At 37.0% G+C, this 24,945-nt stretch overlaps 1 protein-coding gene across 2 annotated transcripts; it reads left to right on the plus strand.

Annotated features, from left to right (window-relative positions):
* The first annotated feature begins 23 nt into the window (after window positions 1–23).
* FH (fumarate hydratase) lies at window positions 24–24,911 on the plus strand. Of its 2 annotated transcripts, none has more exons than XM_069544688.1 (10): window positions 24–289; window positions 6,662–6,796; window positions 9,976–10,086; window positions 11,806–11,982; window positions 14,112–14,294; window positions 17,211–17,376; window positions 18,907–19,110; window positions 19,874–20,001; window positions 21,895–22,048; window positions 24,545–24,911. In XM_069544688.1, exons 1-10 carry the CDS (start codon window positions 158–160, stop codon window positions 24,685–24,687), a joined length of 1,533 nt encoding a protein of 510 aa, XP_069400789.1. In that variant the 5' UTR covers window positions 24–157; the 3' UTR covers window positions 24,688–24,911. The 2 variants fall into 2 exon arrangements, with proteins under 2 accessions (XP_069400789.1, XP_069400790.1); XM_069544689.1 differs by having other exon boundaries at window positions 202–563.
* The last annotated feature ends 34 nt before the right edge of the window (window positions 24,912–24,945 follow it).

The following is a 24,945-nucleotide window of genomic DNA, read 5'->3' on the forward strand; positions in this document are numbered from 1 at the left end:
AGCCCGCCCCCTCACGCTTCCCTGGTCATTGGCCGTTGGTCCCGCCAGCTAGGTTTTGAGGCTGTTGATTGGATACGAGTGGGGACCGTGGGCGTTCTGACAGCCTGTGTGGAGGCGTGGCCATAACGCCCGGAAGCTCTACCAAGGCCGCCGCGCTATGGATCGCGCGCTCCGGCTCCTCGCGCGTTCGCGTTTACTCTCGCGGAATCCAGGTTCCGCCCCCAGCCCCGGCCTTGGCCCGGGTGGCCCAGCAGTCCTCCTGCTCAGGCCTCCGAACGCCGCTCGAATGGTGAGCTCGTGCTGCCCGACCGCCCTGGCCGCCCCGCGGTGACCTTCAGGCCTCCCGCCCGCCGGCCTTAGGGTCTCGATACTGGCCCATGTGTTGGAACTTCGCTGCGGGCCCGGGGCGCTTCCTCAGTTGGAGGAGCGCTCTGGAGGGGCGGCAGCTGTGGGAGAGAGTCATGCCGGGCCTCCTGGACTGTGCCCGTGCCGCGCTCACTTCTGCGGCGACTGCCCTTGCGAGGATGCTGAGGTGGACGGTGTGAGGAGGGGGCGGCCACGAGGTGGGACAGTGTCGGGAAGGGGCAGCTCCGCCCCTGCCCTTGGTGGGCCCGGCTGAATCCAGCCCCTCGGAGCTAGCTTCTGGGGTCACAGCTGAGCAGTCGGTCTCCAGGCGGGATTGGAAGGGTCTTGTGAACTTAAGAGATTTTACTTCTCATGAAATTGGCCATTTAGTTTGTGAGATTGTTTTTCCCCACGTAAGTTTTGTAAAACCTGGAAATATGAAACTGGCAGAATGTCCTGAAGTACGTTGGAGGAAATTGCATGGGACCTAACTATTGCTGAATCAGCACTTTTAATTGAGGCACGCCCTCCAAGGAACTAAACGTCCAATTTCAGGTTGGATACCCTTACTTAGGAGAAGGCAATGGCACCCCACTCAGTACTCTTGCGTGGAAAATCCCATTGATGAAGGATCCTGGAAGGCTGCAGTCCTAGGGTCGCTGAGGGTCGGACACGACTGAGCGACTTCACTTTGACTTTCATGCATTGGAGAAGGAAATGGCAACCCACTCCAGTGTTCTTGCTTGGAGAATCCCAGGGACGGGGGAGCCTGGTGGGCTGCCGTCTATGGGGTCGCACAGAGTCGGACATGAGCGACTTAGCAGCAGCACCCTAACTTACACGAGCTCTTTTTCAATTTAGAAAGTAACCTCCGGAAATTTGGGCTTTAGTAAATAAACATTGAATAGGTATGCTCACATGTGTGTTATCAGGAAAAGTTTGAGAAATAAATGCTGGTTTAGAAAGGCTTACTATTTTACCCTATTCACTCTGATTTGTGATTTGAGCTTTTATTCAGAGAGATGTGACTTCAGACTATTCTGTTAATCAGAGTTGGGATTTTGGTCAGGTAATACTGTAATACATACAGTATTATGTAATACATAATACATGAAAATAATTACAGATACTCAGCAATGTTGTCCCTGTGGAAATTCTTTGAATTTGGGACATGGTGAGTGCTTTATTAAATGAATGCTTCCATCTAGGGGATTTCAAAGGCCCAAGACATTTTCTGGACTATACACTTTAAGATAATTTGATGACGTCATTATATCTGAAACTAGAAATCAAGGATGCTTTATATTTCTGCAACTCCCTGATGGAATAATTTTAGTGCACTTTAAAGCCTTTTAAAAAGTTATTTTTCACTTACTTAGTGTTTTGTAAAAAAGGAATAAAAGACTGAAGAACTGAATCTATCCTGCTGTTAATGTAAAAAAAAAAAGAAAAAGGCACCATCTCGCTTTTAGTGTTGTAGTGTTAGCTAACATCAGGTGAGGATAGATTTTTTTTCTCCATAATTCTAAATACATCTTTTGCCCTCTGATCTTCTCAGCTCCAAAAGCTCCGAGTTGATCTAAGTTTTTCTTGTTCCTAGTGTTAAGAAATAAACTATATTCAATACCCAGTGAGAAACCATAATGTAAAAGAATATGAAAAAATATATACGTCTAACTGAGTCACTTTGCTGTACAGAAGAAATTAACACAATACTATAAATCAGTTATACTTAAATAAACTTTTTACAAAAAGAACTTCAAATAACCCTAAATGCCCTAAATTACCTTTTGTTTCAGTTAAGAATACAAGTTCATCAGATAGGAAGATTATGTTGAATGCCCCGTGTGTGTGAAGCAGTCACTGTGGGCACAGAGTTTAGACTGCTTGTGTGCCTGCATCCCTGCTCAGTCGTGTCCAACTCTTCGCAACCCCATGGACTGCAGTCTGCCAGGCTCCTGTGTCTATGGGGGTTGCCATCCCCTTTTCCGGGGATCTTCCCAACCCAGGAATCAAACTCATTTCTCCTGCATTGGCAGGCAGATTCTTTACCACTGTGCCACCTGGGAAGACACTAGAGACTACTGCGGCATGTTAAGTAAATAAAGCAGTTATTAGTAAATAAGCAAAGATGTCACGCACAGTTAATTAAAATGTGATACTGAGGAGAAAAATAGAGAATATACAGTGGAGACCTGCTACATGATACTGCCTTGGTAGCATGGTGGACAAAGAAGTTCTACATTTTTTAAAGTTACTTCGTCTTCAAGATGGCCATCAAGTCTGAAAACATGGATAATACCTTACTCTATATTGCAGTACAGTATCAATAAACCACTTATTACATATTTGTCAGTATTTTAAGACTTGGTAGTCACCCTGTACTTTAAGAACTGAAAGACTTTAAAAAGTCTGTTTAGAGAAACTGGAAACCCAAACACAATGAAGTCACATTTGGGATTTTTAACCTCTTAAGATAGTCTTTCTGCCTAAGAAATGGTTTGGATTTTCTTGAATTCTGAAATATTCTTTGAAACCATCTAAGGCTGAGAATGTGAAAGGCATTTTACCTTTTATGTAAGAGATATCATGGTTTAGTTAATGGTTATCTTACACATTCGTGGGGATATATTATAGGCCTAAGGCCTGTACCTTTTTACTAACCTTTAGACGCTTTAGACTCTGATAATTCTCCAAGCCAGGCTTCAACAGTATGTGAACTGAGAACTTCCAGACGTTCAAGCTGGATTTAGAAAAGGCAGAGGAACCAGAGATCAAACTGCCAACATCTGTTGGATCACAGAAAAAGCAAGAGAGTTCCAGAAAAACATCTTATTTCTCCTTTATTGACTATGCCAAAGCCTTTGACTGTGTGGATCACAACAAACTGTGGAAAATTCTTCAAGAGATGGGACTACCAGACCACCTTACCTGCTTCCTGAGAAATCTGTATGCAGGTCAAGAAGCAACAGTTAGAACCAGATGTGGAACAATGGACTGGTTCCATATTGGGAAAGGAGTACATCAGGGCTGTTTATTGTCACCCTGCTTATTTAACTTATATGCAGAATACATCATGAAAAATGGTTGGCTGGATGAAGCACAAGCTGGAATCAAGGTTGCAGGGAGAAATATCAATAACTTCAGATATGCAGAAGACACCACCCTTATGCCAGAAAGCAAAGAAGAACTAAAGAGTCTCTTGATGAAGGTGGAAAAGCTGGCTTAAAACTCAACATTCAAAAACAAAGATCATGGCATCTGGTCCCACCACATCATGGGAAATAGATGGGGAAACAATGGAAACTGTGACAGTCTATATTTTTGGGCTCCGAAATCACTGCAGGTTATGACTGTAGCCATGAAATTAAAAGATGCTTGCTCATTGGAAGAAAAGCTATGACAAACCTAGACAGCATATTAAGAAACAGAGACATTACTTTCCTGACAAAGGCCTGTCTAGTCAAAGCTATGGTATTTCCAGTAGTCATGTATGGATGTGAGAGTTGGACCATAAAGAAAGCTGAGCGCCAAATAATTGATGCTTTCGAACTGTGGTGTTGGAGAAAACTCTTGAGAGTCCTTTGGACTGCAAGGAGATCCAACCAGTCAATCCTAAAGGCAATCAGTCCTGAATATTCATTGGAAGGACCAATGCTGAAGCTGAAACTCCAGTACTTTGGCTACCTGACTCATTGGCTGGGAAAGATTGAAGGCGGGAGAAGGGGACGACAGAGGATGAGATTGTTGGATGGCATCACTGACTGAATGGATATGAGTTTGAGCAAGCTACGGGAGCTGGTGATAGACAGGGAGGCCTGGCGTGCTGCAGTCCACGGGGTCACAAAGAGTCAGAAACAACTGAGTGACTGAACTGAACTGACTCTGACTGATAGCATGTGAACTTGGAGACCACCTCATCAATTCCAGGTTACTGGGGTTAGTGGATGGTAATTGTACTTGAGATTTCTAGGACCAAATAGCTATCACACTGGAATGCACACTGGCCATATTATCCTTTCATGCTTTTCTTGGAGGGGAAGCAATTGTGAATAAAGATGCATCTCCCAGGACATTGGGAAATTGCAGTTTGTGCCTGCACTATGCCTAGCTGGTTAGACTCTTTAAACGTCTCCCAGAAATTCTGTTCTCTGAATTATGGGATATAAAGACATGATTAAAAACAATTTTTTAAATAATAATGGATTATAATAATTAAAAACTTATTTATATTTAATAGATTCCATCATAACCTCACTTTTTCATCAAAAGCACTGATAATTTTTTTCATTAATTTAGTTGAGCAGTCTTCTTGCCTAAGCCACTGGGAAGAGATAATGTAAGAAGGTTTTGAAAATCATACACGTGTTTTTCAAACTTCAGGTGGACTCATTAGTGGATGGAGAAATCAATGTAGTGGACAGTTAACAGCATTGGGGTTTTGACTGAATAACATAGATAGAAAATATGAGGGCAGGACAGATTGTTTCACAAAACGTTTGTTTCTGGCTTGTGTGTATATACACGTGTGTTTATGTATAATATAAAGGTTTTTTCCTCTGTAGGTCATTGTAGAGAGCCAGGCTCTTTTCAAATTACTGCTTCTGCCCTGGGTGCCAGAGTGTGAAATTTTGTCTGCACTCTTTGAGAGGGGAGTTTCTATTTCCCACAGACCTCTGGCCAAAAGTGAGGCCTGTGGCCTCCAAAGCCAAGGAACTCTTCTCAGTGCAAGACCCCCAGGCTAGGGACCCTGACACTGGACCTGGACCTCTTTTTCCTGGGGGAGAATCTCTGCAATTGTAATTATCCTCCTGTTTGTGGGTCACCTCCCCCTAGGGGAGTATAGGTCTTGACTTTACTATGTCTTCACTTCTCCTACCTATTTTGCCATGGTACCTGTATATCTTCAGTTGTAGAAGCCATTTTCTGCTAATTTTTCAGCTTTGCTCATCAATCATTGCTCTGTAAATAACCATAATTTTGGTGTGCCCATGAGAGGAAATGAGCTAAGTCTTCCTTCTCTGCCATCTTAGCCACTCCTCTCCTCTGCAGACTTTTAGGCAGAAGAAAAAAATGTACCTCATTGATTATACTCCTGTATTTCTCACTAGATACAAGGATATTTTTCTTTTCATACAATTTAAAAAGTTTTATACAAAGTTTTTTTTGTTGTTGTTGTTCCATCTTTCTAGTCCCAAGGGATAACTACAAAATTATTTTTTTTCCTATTCAGAGGACTATTTACTAAAATAAGATTACTTTGCTAGGTATTTTTAAATCTTTTGAATCATCTGATCATCTTTATTTTATAATTAATGCAAGGTGAACATTAATTAAAATTCTGAGTATCTCTTTGAACTCTCTTTAAAATAAATATATGTAGATTCCAAATGTCTATTTTTTTTTTTTTAATAAGTATAAGTTGATATACTTGGTAGAATCTTATGTTCTCCATAGAAGGGATTTTGGGTCATGGGTTCTTATCCTGGGGAATGAGTTGACTTCAAGGTATAAACCCCTTAAAATCATATATAAGATTTTACATATATTTATATTTATGTTAATTTTTCTAGAGAGATGATCCATAGCTTTCCTCGTATTCTCAAAAGTTTCCAATACCCTGAAAAAGGTTAGGAACTGATCTGGCCCATGTCTCTGTAATTACACCGTTTACTGTAATTATAGATTAGAAAAGCTGACTTGCTGAAGATGTCGCAGCTATCAGGTGGTGGGCCATCTCACTGCAAAGCCTGGAATATTTTGTGTTGCACTAAGCGCTCTCTCATGCATAATATTTGTAGACAATGGTTGAGCTTTGGTTAAATATATATTTTCAAACTCTAAAAGTATTGTTCTTAGGTTATTTTCCAAATTTCTTAGTAAAATCATAGATCAAAGATTGACCAATAATAGGCATATTCCTGAATTGGAAAAGATTACTCTTTTGACTTCAAAGGCTTTCTTTGTATTTATCATGTGCATAGTGTATGAATCCTAGAATACATAATTAGCATCTGTATTAATTTGTGTGACTAAAATTTTCAAGAAAAAAACTGGAAGTGGGGGAGAACAATGAGAATCAAAGTGGAATTTTTTTGTCTTTGTGGTACTTAAGGATTTCTCTTCCCAGATATCATGTTTCCTGTATATTGGAAACATATTTCCAATTATTTTAGAATTATAAATTTATATTTCCAATTATATTTCCAATATTAAAAATTTCCAATTATTTCCAATAATTTCCTGTATGTGATGTTATTTCTCCTGATACTTGTTTTCTTTTCAAGCTGTAACAGTGTCTTGTCTTTATTTTTAGGCAAGCCAAAATTCTTTTCGGATAGAATATGATACCTTTGGTGAACTCAAGGTCCCAAATGATAAGTATTATGGCGCCCAGACTGTGAGATCTACAATGAACTTTAAGATTGGAGGCATGACAGAACGCATGCCAGTAAGTGGCTTTTGTGTAAATGTTGGCTTATTTTAGATGAACTAGATATTATTCAATATTATGAGTTATAAATTACCTTATAAATATTTTACAGAATTAAAATGTAAAGTCATTTCGAGAACTAGCTACAAAGCTAGTAATCAAGTGTTTCTCTCTTGTTAAACTTTTTCAAGTTTAGTATGCTAGTGCTTTAACCTATGACTTTGAGTCTTTTGGATTTTTATTTGATAGAACTAAGTGATTTGTCTTTCATTCTTGCTTGGATTTTTCATATTTTTACTAGAATGTTGTAGTTTGTAAACATTTTTAATTTTGATTCTTCTTTATTGATGTAAAGCTTTTAAGAAACTGATTTAAAAGAAAACTTTTTTTAAACATTTTATTTTGTATTGTGGTAGAGCTGTAATATATTTATATGATTAATCAAAGATTAATAATTATTAATATATTAATATGATTAATAAAGAATGCTGTGATAGTTTCAGGTGAAGAGCAAAGGATCTTAGCCATACACATACGTGTATCCACTCTCCCCCAAACTCCCCTCCCATCCAATTTTTCTTTAATATTATACTTCCTATCTTGGCTTCAGTTTGTAGAAAAGTGTACACTAATTCATAAAAGTACTATTTGTCATGATGTCTGGCATATAGCATAATATATAAGTATTTGTTCAGTGCTACATAATGATTTAATGATGAGAAAACTTTTTTATTTATATGAAAACAAATATTTCATACAAATATATATGAAAACCATATTTCATTAAACCCTTACCTTAGAACTAATCTTCAGTTAGACCTGATATGTACTGCTAAGAAAGAAAAAGTCTGCCAGTTAAAATTGTGTCATGTCATTGATTGGAAGATACATCTTGATTTCAGAGATGTTAAAGTGTGAAAAGAATTGACAAAATATATTGGATTGGCTTCATATCCTACTGGAGCCCAACTAGAGTATGAAAAATAGCACAGGAATGCAGGATAGGCTAGTAAGCCTAGAAGTCCCCAAGCCTCATCTGGTGAGATACTGCTACCTTTATCTTTTAAATATACTTTTTATCTAAACAATTTTAACTTCCATATTTTAGCTCATTACTAGGATTTCAAGACTGAATCTTGACAGGTTCATATACCTTTCCAAAGTGCAGTGGATCTCCTTAGAAAAATATCTCTGACATTGTTAACCCACAGCCAATCTAATGGTGAGGGCCAGACTACATGGTTGGGAGAGAGAGGGTAGCAGCTGATCCTGAATATTCTCACATAGTTCAACTCCTGGGGTTAAAAAGATCAGTCTTAAGCAATATTAATTGGAGTAAGCATGGCTCATGTTTTGACTTTCCTGCTTCAACCAGCAAGGTGTGTGGTTCTGGGGTGGCGTCATTGCTGCTGCTGTACCAGAGACAGAGCAGTTGTTTGGATCTGGACAGGTGTCTATAAAAGATGGATACAAGGGCTATCAATTTTTACATATTTGGCTTCATCTGGATTAATTTTCTGAACTACATAAGATATAAAGCAGACCTGAGGTCCTTAGGAAAACAAAACCAAAAAAAAATTATGGACTGCTAATCTGAGTAAAGAATAATGAGACCCTTTCATCTTCAATGATATATTTACCATTTTGTTTTAGTAGTGCCCAGTGAAACTCTGTACTGTGACTTTTTTTTTATTTTTATGCATCCACAAACACCGTGGGGTCAGTCACTCCATTTTGGTAGCCAGAGTTGATTGGCATTTGGTTGTGACTTCAGCATTTGTTTGACCCACTGCAGTGTTCCTGTAGAAAATGAAACTCTGATTTGTTTCATTCATGTGTACTCCTATGTGTCATATATCCATTTCATTTGAGTAAAACACTTGTAATGTTTTAATTTCCTGGATTTAGCAGGAAATACTCTGAAACAGATTAGTGCTACTAACCATGGGGGTAGAGGCGGGTGGTGCACTGTGGCATACTGGTTCCTGGTCCCTCACCAACCCCCAGGCCCTACATGTGGCCCCCCATCCCTCACATCCTCCAGCCACTGCATTTTCATTCTCTTGATGGTTTACCGTGAAGAGGCTTTTTAGTTTGATGTAGTCCAATTTGTTTATTTTTGCTTTTGTTGCTTTTTCTTTTGGACTCTTCCAGAAAATCATTGCTGAGACTGATATCAAGAAGCTTACTGCCTATGTCTTCAAGAGTTTTATGATTTCATGTCTTATATTCAAGTCTTTAATCCTTTTTGAGTTCATTTTTGTGTATGGTATAAGATAGTGGTCCATTCTCATTCTTTTGCATGTGGCTATCCAGTTTTCATAGCACCATTTTGCTGCCTTTATTTTGCTTGTTATTTTATTCTTTTCTAAAGAGAAAGAAAAATTATTACGTAGCATGGAATCCAGTGAGGGGAAATAATGTTGTTGTTCAGTGGCTAAGTGGTGTCCAACTCTTTTGAGACCCCATGGATTGTAGCCCACCAGGCTCCTCTGTCCATGGGATTTTTCAGGTAAGAATACTGGAGTGGGCACCCATTTCCTTCTCCAGGGGATCTTCCCAAAACAAGGATTGAAGCCCCTGTATTGGCAGGTGGGTTCTTTACTACTGAGCCACCAGGGAAGCCCAAATAATGGTATAAGTGAAAGTTACTCAGTTGTGTCTGACTCTTTGTGACCCTATGGACTGTAGCCAACCAGGCTCCTCTGTCTGTGGAATTCTCCAAGCAAGAATACTGGAATGGATTGCCATTCCTTTCTCCAGGAAATAATGGTGTAGGCTGTTGAAATGGTTGAGTATCATTTGTTTTTAAATATGTGATGTAAAATCATGTGTGTTGTAATATCTTTTAAAAAATAGGACAAATGGTATATTGTACATCTGTGTGAATATGTGTGTATGTGTGTGTAAGGCATACATACGTGTCTATGAAAAGTCATTGTATTTGCTTTTGTTTGGTTGCCTATACAAATAGATAAATGATGGTTCTTGGTTTTTATATGCCTATCTTTAATCTTTCTCTATATCCTAAACATTTTAATATCATAATATTATTTTTATTATTTTTATTTTTTTAATATCATAATATTATTTAAGTTATTGTTTTCTGTACAATGTTTGTACCTGCATAAGATAGTAATTTTAAATTTTCCTGCTTAAATTGCAAATTGAGATATTTTTCTGATTAAAAATTTTAGATCCCAGTTATTAAAGCATTTGGCATCTTGAAGCGAGCAGCTGCTGAAGTAAACCAGGATTATGGTCTTGATCCAAAGATCGCTAATGCAATAATGAAGGCAGCAGATGAGGTAAGAGGTGATAAGAGTGTTTACTTGTTGGCATTAGATCCCTATTATCTGCTGGATAATGATAAGCTCTGGCCTGAGGAAGGTGAATTCGCCCAGTTGTATCCGACTCTTTGTGACCCATGGACTGTAGCCTACCAGGCTCCTCTGTCCATGGGATTTTCCAGGCAGTAGTACTGGAGTAGATTGCCATTTCCTTCTCCAGGGGATCTTCCCTACCCAGGGATCGAACCCGGGTCTCCCACATTGTAGACAAGCATTTTACCGTCTGAGCCACCAAAGACACTGAGGAAAGGGGCACTGAATTCTTGAGTTAATGTGTTTTAGCATAGGATGACAATGTTATTGTTTGGTGAGGATATTAATATGATGCTTCAAATATATACTGTGGCAAATTTTCTGGATGATTTTATACCTTTCATTTCTGATTCTCTTTACTTTTCCTTGTAATTTATATAGTTTAAAGATAAGTTTTTAAAGAGGCACTCTTTGAACTTATATATTTAATTTCTTATTTTATGTATAAATGATTCCCTTTAAAACTAGTTGGTTGTTTGATAATATGTGTGCAGAGTGTAATTTGACTCTTCCACCAATAACATGATTGTTGTGCAAAGATAAGCAGAGATAACAGTTTAAAAGCTTTAGATATAATGTTCATTGCAGTACTGTTTTTTATAGCAGCTGTTTAAACAAGTTAGATTGTGAAGCCATAGAAATTTAGTTTTTTAAAGAATGTCATAGAACAAAGCCTAGCGTATAGCAAGTGGGGAGGAAAGATTGCAAAATGCATATATTTTATGATCCCAATTTTGTTTAGAAAAAGTGAATAGAAAACATGTTTGTCTGCATATATACTCCCATCACTTGAAGTAGAGACTAGAAGGAGGTGCCAAAGTTCTAATCATCTTTATTTCTGAGGGTAGAACTATGATGACTGTTACACTTTTCTTAGTTCTCAGAATTTTTTACACTAATCACCTATTATTTTTATTCAGTTAGGAAAAAAGTTTTAGTTTTAAATGAACCAGTTTTTTTAAGGTAATAGATTTCTAACATGCACGCTGATTTTCTTAGCTTAAAACTAAAATCATTCCAGAAGATGAAGTTAAGCACTCACTTTCCCAGAGAACTTAAAAATAAAAAACTAACTCAGAATACAAAAATATGACAAAAAAAGAGACAAATCTAGACATGTTTATGTCTGAGCTTGGAGGTTGCTACTCATGGGACATTTGTGGGATGCAGTAGCTACTAGTGAACTCACACTGATAAGTCGCTTGTTGGTTATAATGCTGACTCTGGCTGTAGCATCTGTTGGGTATTCCTGCTGTAGCATCTGTTGGGTATTCCTGCTGAGTACCAACAGTGAATTTATCTAGAGACTTAACACTTTTGCCAGCATTAACAAGTGGCCCTGTCTGAATATTACAGAGGGCAGATGGAGAAATAGAAGAAAGATATCTTTGATTCAGTTTTCATTTGGAATCAGTGAAATTTTTATGCCATTCACAATAGATTATCTTTCACCTTTTAAAGTAGCAGTGGTTACACTGCAGAAGCTTCAATTTGCTCGACAACCAGGAACTATAGTAGCACATGAGAAATATGCTTTAAAATAGTACTATAAATGATGCCGGCAATCATTTGATTCAAACAGCTTAATGAATATAGAATTTTTCTTATTTTTTAAAATACATTTTTTAACATTTTGTTCTGCAGGTAGCTGAAGGTAAATTAAATGATCATTTTCCACTCGTGGTATGGCAGACTGGATCAGGAACCCAGACAAATATGAATGTAAATGAAGTCATTAGCAATCGGGCAATTGAAATTCTGGGAGGTGAACTTGGCAGCAAGAAACCTGTACATCCCAACGATCATGTTAATAAAAGCCAGGTCAGTATATGACTTCTTTTCCTTGTATAAACTGAAAAGAATCCTGAGATTTTCCTTGTAAAACAGGCATTATCTTTTGACAGGGAGGATTAATTCTGCTTATATTCTTTAATGGAAAGGACTTCTTTTATGTTCTTCTTATTTATTTTAGGAATCTTGAGTCTATGTCTTAAATTTCATGAAAAGCACCTTTGGGGGTAAAAATCACTTTTAGGATACTTGAATTTAGTATATGTGTATATTTTCATTGATTTATATTTTTAAAACTCTTTCTTTTGAAAAATAAAATTATTTATAAGAATTACAAAGATATTTCAGAGTGTCTATGTATCCTTTACCCAGCTAACCTTAATGTTAAATATTTTACATAACCCTAGTAGATTTGTCACACGAAGAAATTGAGATTGGTACAATACTCCTAAGCAGGCTTCATTAGTTTTCTATTGATGTCCTTCTTCTTTTAACCAGGATCCAGTCCATGCTCCACATTATATTGTCATCACATCCCCTTAGTCTTCTCTAATTTGAGAGTTTGCCTTTTGTCTTTGTGACTTTTGAAAGCAGTGGTCAGATATTTCATAAAATGTCCCTCAATATAGGTTTGTCTGTTGTTTTCTCATGATTAGACTGAGACTGTGGATTTTGGGAAAGATTGTTAAGAAATGAAGGGCTCTTCTTGCATCATATCAGGGGTACATGATAATAGCACAAGTTGGTACTGGTGATGTTAACTCGAATCACTTGGTTAAGATGGTGTCTTCATTTTCCAATAGCCTATACTCCAGCTACTGCACTTAAGCTCTATTTCCTACAGGGAGGAATATCAAAAAATTTTTGGACATGTGTTAAAATAACCACGAAATTAATAGAGAACTTTGAGGCTATGAAAACAGCCTCTTTTTCCCTAAACTTTTGCCTATTAATTTTTAACATTCATCAGAGGATCTTGCCAATAGCAATTACTGCTGTGATGTTTTAATAGTAATTTTCTTTCCCCCCCTTTCTTTTTGCATTTATTAATTGAAATTTTTCTATAAGGAATATTTGTCTTCTCTCTCCCCTCAGATTTATTTCTTTATTTAATCATTTATGTATGTAAGCATGAATTCATTAGTATTTTTTAAGGTTATAATCCAGTATTTTTGTTCTTTATGTTGCTGCTCATATCGTTCCATAAAGCCACAGCATGTTGGCTCCTGTGTCCTTTGAACATGCCACCATCCCTTTTTTATTTTTAAGGCACTTATTTTTTCCACTACAAGCTGGTCCAGGCTTATCATCTTGTATTTTTCCTGTGCTAACCCCCCTAAGCAATCATTTTTCCAAAGACCTTTTGGAGGATCTTATTGGGAAGTGATATTTAAAAATCAGGATGTGGGTACCTAGCGTAATTTAAAATATAGGGAAGTTTATTTATTTATTTTTTCCCATAAATGCATGGTGTGAAGGATTTTGCAAACCTAGGACTTGCATTTCAGTATGAATTTATCTTTTATGTATACTGAAGTCTGAAATCTACTTCAGAATAACCTAGTGTGTATGGTCAGGTAGAGGACTGAGGTGGAGTTAAAGATAACATCGTAATTTAAAAGTACAGGTTTACATTTGACAAAAGAGCATGGTGTTTAGACTACCTGGTCAGGTTCCAGTTCTGCCAACCCTAAATACTTCGGCATGGCACATAATTTCTTTGACAGATTCTGTTCTGTTTTTAAAGTGGTGACCTATCACAGAATTTTCCTCAAGTTTAGTGAAGGAAGGAATGTTTGTGAAAGACTGTATGTGTTATTTAACTGTAAGATGTTTTATTGCTGCTATCCTTACATCTGCTAGGTGTATTTCTTTGTGTCTTGCTGTTATTTATTAGCAGGTAGATATAGTAATATGTAATACATTCATTGTAGGTAGTCTGTGTAATACAAACCTAAATACCTTCTGCAAAGGAAATCAGGTTGCTTCTTTTGCTTCTTATTTGATCCTAAGTGACTTGGCACACATAAATATAATTGAGTACTAAATATGCTACGGTTTGAGTAGTCACTTAGTGAGATTTTTAACTGAGACATTGAAGTTTGTATTTTTTGCCTATGATTTAACATTTTATGTTTCTTTTGAAAACTTTCCGACAGAGCTCAAATGATACTTTTCCCACAGCAATGCACATTGCTGCCGCAATAGAAGTTCATGAAGTGCTGCTCCCAGGACTGCAGAAGCTGCATGATGCTCTCGAAGCAAAATCCAAAGAGTTTGACCAGATCATCAAAATTGGGCGTACTCATACACAGGACGCTGTTCCACTTACTCTTGGGCAGGTATGTTGAATGTGATTAGATTTGGTTCCATTGTGAGCTTGGTACAAATGGCCAATATATTACCCTCTAAATCACACTGGTTTAAATGGACAAGTTTATAACAGTTCAGTTCAGCAACAGAGATGATTCCGCATTAACCTGTCAGTGATTTTTATTGGCATCCACTCAGGAGAAGAGCAGGGCATACTGGTTATGAGCCAGATTCCACATCAGTCCTCTTGAGTTTAAGTCTTAGCTTTGCTATGTGCAAACTATTGGACCTTAGGAAACTTAGCTTTTCTTTGTGTCAGTTTTTCTAGCTGTAAAACCAAGAAAATAATATCTCTTTCATAGAATAGTTATGAGGTTCAAATAAGCTAATTCATGTAGAATGCTTAGAACTATTTCTGACACATTGTAAGCACATATTGGTGTTAGGTATCATCATATTCATCAGTATCATTATCATAATTTCTTCCTTTGTCTCTCTTATTCTAAATTAGTAAGTTCTTTAAAAATTAATTTTAAAGTGGTTCAATGTTTTGGCCACATGTAAAAGAGGTATTACTCTTTTCCAAAATACAGAAAGCATTTCTATGTTTCTTTATGATGGCTCAGAGGGTAAAGCGTCTGCCTGCAATCCGGGAGACCCAGGTTTGATCCCTGGGTCAGAAGGATCCCTTGGAGAAGGAAATGGCAACCCACTTTGGTACTCTTGCCTGGAAAATCCCATGGATGGAGAAGCCTGGTAGGCTGCAGTCCATGGAATCGCAGAGTTGGAGACTACTGAGCGACTTCACTTTCACTTTCAGTGATACTTTAAAGAATGTCTAATGGTACACATTGCAGAGGAAATACAAGGAATAGATTTTGTCTCAGTAAGCTCACCACTTTGAGGTAGGACATACACAAATTCTATATCAAGTATCAGTAACAGTATTTTTGTAGAAATTCAAGTTAGTGTGAGAGTTTGGCTGCTGGTTATTTGGAAGGATTTAATTTGTAGTTTTGTTCATCTGATAGCAAACGATGGAAAAAAACATGATCGTTTACCTTGAGTTTATGACAGCAGGAATAAGGAAAACTGGAAATGATTAATTGAAGTACACATGATGTGACTAAATTAAGGTTACTAAATTAAGTTGCTTCTTAAGCTGTATTTTATTTCTCTTTACATCATTGGCTCTTCAGTTCAGTTCTGTCACTCAGTCCTGTCCGACTATGCGACCGCATGAATCGCAGCACGCCAGGCCTCCCTGTCCATCACCAACTCCCAGAGTTCACTCAGACTCACGTCCATTGAGTCGGTGATGCTATCCAGCTATCTCATCCTCTGTCGTCCCCTTCTCCTCCTGCCCCCAATCCCTCCCAGCATCAGAGTCTTTTCCAATGAGTCAACTCTTTGCATGAGGTGGCCAAAGTATTAGAGTTTCAGCTTTAGCATCAGTCCTTCCAGTGAACACCCAGAACTGATTTCCTTTAGAATGGACAGGTTGAATCTCCTTGCAGTCCAAGGGACTCTCAAGAGTCTTCTCCAACACCACAGTTCAAAAGCATCAAATCTTTGGTGCTCAGCTTTCTTCACAGTCGAGCTCTCACATCCATACATGACCACTGGAAGAACCATAGTCTTGACTAGATGGACCTTTGTTGGCAAAGTAATGTCTCTGCTTTTGAATATGCTATCTAGGTTGGTCATAACTTTCCTTCCAAGGAGTAAGCGTTTTTTAATTTCATGGCTGCAATCACCATCTGCAGGGATTTTGGCTCTACCACACATAAGTTCTAAGGAGATACAGTATCTGTTTTTGAAACTTTTGAGTATCCCTCTGGTTTCTAGTTTTTTTCCTATTTTGTGTGTGTGTTACATATAGGAAAACCGTTATATGCTAAAGTCCATTTGGGCTATGACTCAGCTTCCTATGTAAAATCATTCTTTGTGACAGAAAGTTACATTTTTCTGTTTATCTTACCAGAGGCATTTATACTTGCTTTTATTGAAATAGTCTTTTGAGTTTCTTGAGTGTAATTTTTTCTCTAATGTATTCCTTAAGTGAATTAACCTGGTATATATGTAAGTGATATTAGATCAGATGGAAAGAAGTTGTATCTTCTAAAAAATATTTTCTTTAGAGCAGTGTGAAATCCCAGTACTAATCAAAAGTATTCATGGTTTTTCAGTGTTGTCAGACAGGGGAAAGAAAAGATAGATTGAGTGTAACCATATATCCTCGCTTGCTCAGTTGAGTTCTAGTTTATGCCCTCTGTCCTTGCATGGTTCTTAATAGGGCCCTTGCTGTGTTCCAAACATGATGATTTCTGTGGTTATTTTACTTAAAGTATGTTGTACTTTGGGAACCAGTGTGGCATTCATACCAGAGTTAAAATGCATCATGAAGCTACTGAGGGTCTTATTCTACCCTGTTACCTTCTTAGGCTGTTCAGTAGGTCACTTAGCTTCTTGAGACCCTTTAAAACACCCTCAAATTCCATGTCAGGTTTTTTAACTGAAATTGTATGGAGGCTATTTCTATATTTGCATTTTTCTTGAGGAGATTCAGTTTTTTTCTTTCTTCAAGTGATTTGAAATACACCAACAAAATAAATCATTTGCATATAAACCAATAATTTAATCTAGTAAAGTTGTTTTTTTTTGTTTATTTCCTGTGATGGTTTTCTTTGTTTTCTATTAAAAGAGTAGTTTATAAGTAGCTTGCATGTTGTTATCAGTGGCATTGGCTAACTGATAGGTTTATAAATGCCCTTTCACCCTTGTACATTGTTTATCATATAAATTAATATAATTGCCACTTGAGTAGCTTCTAATTTTGTACCTGAGATGTGTTTTCTAAAAACTTATATTTAATGCAGTTAGAGTGACTTACATGCCGTTAGGAAATTGTATACTCTCTCATCTTAATTTCTTTATTTTTTCAGGAATTTAGCGGTTATGTTCAACAAGTGAAATATGCAACAACAAGAATAAAAGCTGCCATGCCAAGAATTTATGAGCTCGCTGCTGGGGGCACTGCCGTTGGCACTGGTTTAAATACTAGAATTGGCTTTGCAGAAAAGGTTGCTGCAAAAGTGGCTGCGCTCACAGGTAGGTGATAACATGGCTCACTACTCATTACCATTAGACCAGTCTGTGTTTTTCTCGGTGTTTCTGCTTTGAATTCTTACAGATTAAAGTTAGAAATAATACTTCCTCATCAGTCATCTACTTTGTGTCTGTTTTAGAAGTTGTGATATTAATCCTGGTATTTTTAAAAAGTTTTCCCTCTGTAAGTTCATACAGCATGTAATTATTAAAATCTACTAGTGCTAATTTCATTTACTATCTGGTAGTATTCAATTATTTTCCATTTAAAGCTGTTTTAGGCTTCCCTGGTGGCTCAGTTGGTAAAGAACCTGACTGTGATGTAGGAAACCTGGATTGGGAAGATCCCCTACAGAAGGAAATGGCAACCCACTCCAGTAATCTTGCCTGGGAAATCCCATGGACAGAGGATCCTGGTGGGCTATAGTCTATAGGGTCACAAGAGTCACATGACTTAGCAACTAAATCACCACCAAAGCTGTTTTGAATACTCTTTTTCAAAGCAGGAAGAATCAAATGATTGGTGAGAAATTGATTTGAATGACAAATATGTTAGAGATTGGCTGGCTTAATTTCTTTTTTCCCTATGGTATACTGTGACATTTCTTTGAATTAATGACCTTTTTGAAGGTCTCAATAATGGTAACTGTTAATAGAGCTATTGTCTCCAGAAAACTCTTTTTAACATGCAAATCTTAACAGAGAGCACAGATAATTCTACATTTCTTATTATTGCTTGCTAGCAGAGATTTGACTTTTAATTAAACTTTAATCAGTGAGAATAGTAATATGGGGTCTAGAATATGTAGATCTTTAAAAATTTGAACATGGGAGTGACTGAGAATGTCTAGTTCATTTTGACTTCCTAATCTCTCAGAGGAGCTTGTAGGTCCTGGCTAGAGGAGAGAATGCATGTGTGCTCAGCCGTTTCAGTCGTGTCTTTTGCGAGTCCATGGACTCTAGCCCACCAGGCTTCTCTGTCCATGAGATTTCCCAGGCAAGAATACTGGAGAGGTTTGCCATGCCTTCCTCCAGAGGCTCTTCTCAACCCAGGGATCAAACTTGCAGTTCTTACATCTTCTGCATTGGCAGGTGTGTTTTTACCACTAACGCCACCTGAGAAGCCCAGAGACAAGAATAGGATGCCTAAAATGGGGGGGAAATTGTACTAGAAAAGGAGTTTGGAATCGAGTGGAATGAATTTTACCTACTTTTCATCTTTACGCACAGCATCATACACGTGTTTGCAATATCAGAATGCTTTTTCGTTTAGTATTTTATATTTCTTTCAACATTTATTGTACTTGTTTTATCTTTTAAATGTGCTACTATCATTAGATTCCTTCTACTCCTCGGGACATCTTGATGAAATGTGGAGAAAGCTTGAGTCTTAAGCATTTCTTTCTGAAGTTGAATTTTTATTCTGTTTTTGCTTATGTTCATATACTGACAGTTTCTGTTTAACTTGCTGATATTAGAAAAATGTTTAATTTTACCTGTTAACTCATACAGGTTATTGATTTTTTTCTTCAGGCTTACCTTTTGTCACAGCTCCAAATAAGTTTGAAGCTCTGGCTGCTCATGATGCTTTGGTTGAACTCAGTGGAGCCATGAATACTACTGCTTGCAGTCTGATGAAGATTGCAAATGATATTCGTTTTCTGGGTTCTGGTCCTCGCTCGGGACTGGGAGAACTAATTTTGCCTGAAAATGAACCAGGAAGCAGTATCATGCCAGGTAATCATGTAGCTGGCTCCCAGGTGGCTCAGTGGTAAAGAATCCACCTGCCAAGCAGGAGATGCAGGTTCGATCCCTGGGTCAGGAAGATCCCCTGGAGAAGAAAATGGCAACCCACTTCAGTATTCTTGCCTGGAAAATTCCATGAATAGATGAGCCTGGTGGACTATAGTCTGTGGGGTCGCAACTAGTTTGACATGACTTAGTAACTTAACAACGACAATCATCACATAGCTGGTAAATGTTAGAACTGAAACTTGATTAGAACCCAGGCATTCTCATCTACAAAGCATGTCTTTTTTAGTTTAACATAATCTGTAAGTAGATGGGGACATGGGTGGCACACTTGTTTCAGAATGTGTTTAGAGCTACCTTTGATCAGAACTTCTGGGAGCATCACTAACAATATAGGAGAAAACAATTTTAGTAAGTATCATGTATTCTGGTTTCCACATTAGAAACTGTGCAAATAGTTCTGTCTTTCACAGTCCAAAGCAAATAGAATTCTAGAACAGGCTATTAAAGTGATCTTAATGGGTTGAGTAAAAAGAATTACATCACATGTCTCTTATTTCATTTTTTGCTCTGGGCTTTGGCCAGTGAGGTATGGGAGGCTACACCCATATGGTTGGGGCCTTGCTTGATTATATGTCTTGCTTTGTCTTTGCTTCTTTTCTTGTTTATTGGATATAAAACCTAATTTTAACCCATACTTGAAGCCATCGGTGTGTTTGATGTGGTGTCTTTGGTGGTTTTCTTGAAGGAAAGGTGAACCCCACGCAGTGTGAAGCAATGACCATGGTCGCAGCCCAGGTCATGGGGAATCATGTTGCTGTGACCGTTGGAGGCAGCAATGGACATTTTGAGTTGAATGTTTTCAAGCCAATGATGGTAAGTTTTTTGTTTTTATTGTCTTTGACCCAAAGCTAGTTACCTTGGTTTTTGTCTTTCATAAAGATTTCTTAAAGTTTGTTAGGTACTAAGATAATATGAGTAGCAATTGGAAGTCAAGCATATATTAATGTTAGAGGATTAATCGTGGGTATTTAATTAGGTGACTTTTAGCTTAAGTAATCAATGGTTTGCTTTTTGTAACAGGAAGAAAAATTCTGGAAGTGGGTTATAGGTTTCTTTCTTGTCCCTAGCCACTGGGGACACCAACTGCTAGAATTACATTCTAGTTCCTCAGTTAATAAACAGAGGAAAGAAACTCTCCCTCCGTTCTGTCTCCTTTTCATACTGCTGCTTTCTTCCTCTCCAAATTCAGCCGTTTTAAAGGAATGCCCGCTCTCACTTGCATATGCACTGCAGTTGGGCTTCCACCCTTGCACTTGTATTTGAATTGTTCTTTTAGCACTGTTGAGTCCAGCAGACATGCCACGGCTCTTAACTGCCATCTGACCTAGACTTGTCCCTTGAAACACTTTTGTCCTTGGTTTATTCACTAATTTCTACCTAGTTCTCTTCCCTTTCTCTCTCAAGGCTTTCATTGGTTTTGCTCTTCCACATACCTTGAAAACATTGTGTCCACTCAGTGTTCAAGTCTGTTCTTTTTCCTTCATCTTCGTGAAGATGGAACAAATGGCATCATCTTTTATCCAGTTTACCCAACTTCAGATAATGGAACTGTTACCATTTAGAGTCCTTTATTTGTGCGAAGTGTTATATCTAAATATATATTAAAGTCTTATTTCCAGTTTGTATCTGGTGTAGTCTTATTTTAATTTGATAAGAACATGCAAATGACAAATATTATGTTTATTCATTCACTGTATTCATTAAATATTGATTGAGTACTAGTCTATGTCAGGCACTATCCTGGTTGCTAGTGATAGAGCAATGAACAAAACAGATTTTTTTGCCCTTACGTAATGTGCATGTTAGTGGAAAATAGAAGACAGACCAAAGCACATCTCATATCAAAAAGCTTTTCCTTTCAGGTCAGATTCCAAATAGTTAACATCAGCTGCCTGGCAGATACATGTGCATAACATTAAATGTCTTGCAGTTTTTTTTAAAAAAGATCTGTTTTGTTTTTAATAGAAAGTAAGTTGAGATAATCAACATTTGCCATATAATAAAGTCATTAGTATTAAATTAAACCTTGGAAGTTCTGTGTGAGTCTACTGTTGGAAGTACTGTTTTCAGACCCTGGGATTTTAGACCAGAGAGATGAGGATGTGGCTATATATATGTTTATTTTAATATATGTTGGAAATGTCACACAAAAAATGCTAAAACTAATTGACGTAATACTGTTTTAAAATGTGTGCAAGGTTATTTTCAAGTGACCATGGAATATTTGTTTTGTGAAGCATAAAAAACATGCTGATCATTAAGAACTGAGAAGCCCTGGCTTCACTGATTGCCTTACACACATGCTGAACTTTCCAGCCTCTGCATCTTTGTTTCTCTTTCTTTGCTTGGAAGATTCTTTTTCCATCTCCGGCTATTTCAGTTCTCTCCATCAGTAGAACTTCATCAGCTCCTACAACTGGAATTGATTTTTCTTTCTCTGCATTCTTTAACATTTCATACCTGTATTTTATAATACCACAAACTATCTTGTGCTTTAGTTATTTGTGTTTATGCCTTTTTACCTCTTAAAAGAGCACTTCTCCATCCTCAAATGTTTATAGTTTTCTTTCTTATTTTTTGGGGGTATGATTCCTTACAGGTTGTAAGAGTGCTATATGTTAATTGAATTGTATTCACTTATGAACCAGCAAATGTGTTATTGAACAAAGAAAAAAGCTATGCTTAATAAATCTGTCTCTCTCTCAGATTAAAAATGTGTTACACTCGGCCCGACTGCTGGGGGATGCATCAGTTTCCTTCACAGAAAACTGCGTGGTGGGAATCCAGGCCAACACAGAAAGGATTAGCAAGCTGATGAATGAGTCCCTAATGTTGGTGACAGCTCTTAATCCTCACATAGGTATGTGTTTAAAGAATAATAATTCCATTTTGAATATACAGTTTAAAAGCTGAGAAAGTTTTAAGAGACTAAGACTACTGGATCAATGTTAGTGAACAACAGATTTCTTTTGAACATTGTCTTAAGACATTTGGAATTGTTTTGAAAGACGCTATATATATATTATTTATAACCTTTATGGTATAATATTTCTTTCAAAAACTTGATTGATTATACTTCATTTTATTTGAAATGTGGCAAGTTCAGAAGTAGAACTTAAAGCTTATTTTAATCTTAATAGAATTTAGATACTTGGGACATTGAATTCAGATACTGAATATCCTCTCAGTTTGTATTGTTGGGACTTGCTTACTAACAACACTGAATGAACTCATTTTTCTACCTTCTCTAGATGTTACTATACTTTTTTTGTTGTTGTTTTATTAACTCAGAAATGGATTAAATTTTTTTAAAAAAGGGTTATGTATGCATTTCTTATAGGGAAAGGGGGGAAATATTTTGTCTAAAACTGTGGCTTTTGTGTTGCAAGCCTTTTCCAGATTTATAAATATTTCATTATATAGATTCAAAGTTGTTAGCTTGGGTTATAGATCGACCATAATGATCCCTATTAAATACACTCTTTTAACTCATAGATTTTGAGGCACTCATTTCTTTATGTTATAATGTATTAAAAGCCTTTTCCCACCATTTCCTTACTGCTGAGCTGAAGTTATTAATGTACTCTTTGGTTTTGTACATTAGAACAAGTTATGATGCAGTCTTTTGGTGTGATATGAGTACTGTTTTAAAATAGTCTTCAATAATCCTATAATTTCAAGGCTGATTTTATATTCTTGGCTTCATGTTGAGCTATAATTTCAGTCTTATGAAGTTAGAGCTCATGACTGCTTCAGGTAGCTGTGAGCCCAATATGCTGTCTGTTTTTGGAATAGTATGAAAAATAGCAATAATCCTGGATTCTTTTGAAATTATTTTACCTTAGCATTCAGCTGGAGAGATATACCGAGGAACCCAGAGGTTCATGGGAGAAATGTTTCACCATGTTTATATTCCAGGATTTGTTACTAAAATGTTTAAATTAGAGATACTCCTAAAGCAGAATGATTGATATCTTTCTTAGAGTCAGTTTAATGTGAGGTAAAGGCCGTTCAAGGATAAGTGGGCAAAAGCACACTTGACTGGTGACAAAGCATGAGCCTTGCAACTCCACATCATGGGTTCTGATTGTGCTCGTTATGTGTAACAGGTAGTCATGTTTTTGGGACTTGAATGAAAACTGAAAGGGTTAGCATAATGCATAGACTTTAATGTCATTATTAACTTTAAAGTATGGAATGTCTAACGCCAAAGGTTTAACATGAGAATTCTTTCAAAGTTGGTTTGATCAGTAAATGCCCATTTCAACATGTTCTAGCATTCAGTGTTAATTTTATATTAACTATGTCCATAATGTTTTATAGGTAGATTAATTGATACTATGCGTAACATCTTATATGTGGTTGATAATCACGCATGACACATAATGTTTTGTAGGTGGTTAATAATTGCACATGACACATAACATTTTTAAAAAATATTTATTTATTTGGCTGCACATCTTGCTTAGTGGATAATCATTGCAGACTTCTCTTTGTTCATATCCCTCTAATCGTGTTTTTTTTTTTTCTCCTTCATTGGTTTCATTTTTGTTAATTTCTCTTTTTGGTTTTTGCCATTTAAAAAAAATTACATTAAATCAAGATAACCAGAATTTCCCTGCCTCTATTAATTTTAAAAGCAAATAACTTTGATGTAAACAGTAGACCTGTGACCTCTTGTGCAAGTATATGTTTGTACTGAAACTTCCCTACTTGTACTGTGTAATGTCTGAAAAGAGTGCAGAACAGAAAGAGATGCTGGAAGCTCTGAAGGTGTGTGTCTCCTCAGAGCCCTGCCTGCCCCTCCCTCATTGTGAGAGGACTCTCCTCTCTTTTCCCTCTTAGATCCCTTTACGTTTACCACAGTTCCTGGGCATGCAGTCCTTTATTTTTTGTACTCCTGCAGCATTGAGCTTATTAATGCTTTGTTAGATAATTATTTTTGGTTAAACATACTATTGAAACAGCACATTTATACTACCCAGGTGTATATTTCTACGTCTTGGTGCTACATGTATATGTGTGTGTTTGTGTGTATAGAGAGAGATGTCTATGTATATATATTTTCCCCCTTATGAAAATATCTGGATTAGTGAGCATTTCTGTTTAGGAACACATCTTATAGAATGTGAGGTACGTGTTATTTAGGAAAAGTAAAGGAGGGTTTTATTCTGTATAAGAAATGACAGCTATCAAGATAACCCACTGCTAAATATTTTTAAGATTAAAAAGTGTTTACTTAAGAGGTTGGTTCAGTTCAGTTCAGTTGGTAGTATCAAATAATAATGATTACTCTTGCTTTAGAAAACCAAGTTTCACTACTAACTCCTATGTTACCTTTTAATCTTTTCTTCAGGGTATGACAAAGCCGCCAAGATTGCTAAGACTGCACACAAAAATGGATCAACCTTAAAGGCAACTGCTATTGAACTTGGCTATCTCACTGCAGAGCAGTTTGATGAGTGGGTAAAACCAAAAGACATGCTTGGTCCAAAATGATTTAAATAAATTTATAATAAAAATGATTATGTCATATAAAATAAAAAGTGATACAGACTCCTTATGTTTCTTAAACAAAAATGGATAAATGTGAAGGAAAATTGCTATTGAACTTGACTGTCTAGCAGAGCAGTTTGGTCAGTGTATAAAACCCCAGGACATGCTAGATCCAAAATGAATTTTAAAAGTGTCAAATAAAATCACTAAATTGTATAAAATCAAAAGGAAAACAGACTTATTTTTCTTTTATCTTAGTTG

The sequence above is a fragment of the Ovis canadensis genome, chromosome 12 (genome assembly GCF_042477335.2).
Source record: "Ovis canadensis isolate MfBH-ARS-UI-01 breed Bighorn chromosome 12, ARS-UI_OviCan_v2, whole genome shotgun sequence".
Lineage (NCBI taxonomy): Eukaryota > Metazoa > Chordata > Mammalia > Artiodactyla > Bovidae > Ovis > Ovis canadensis.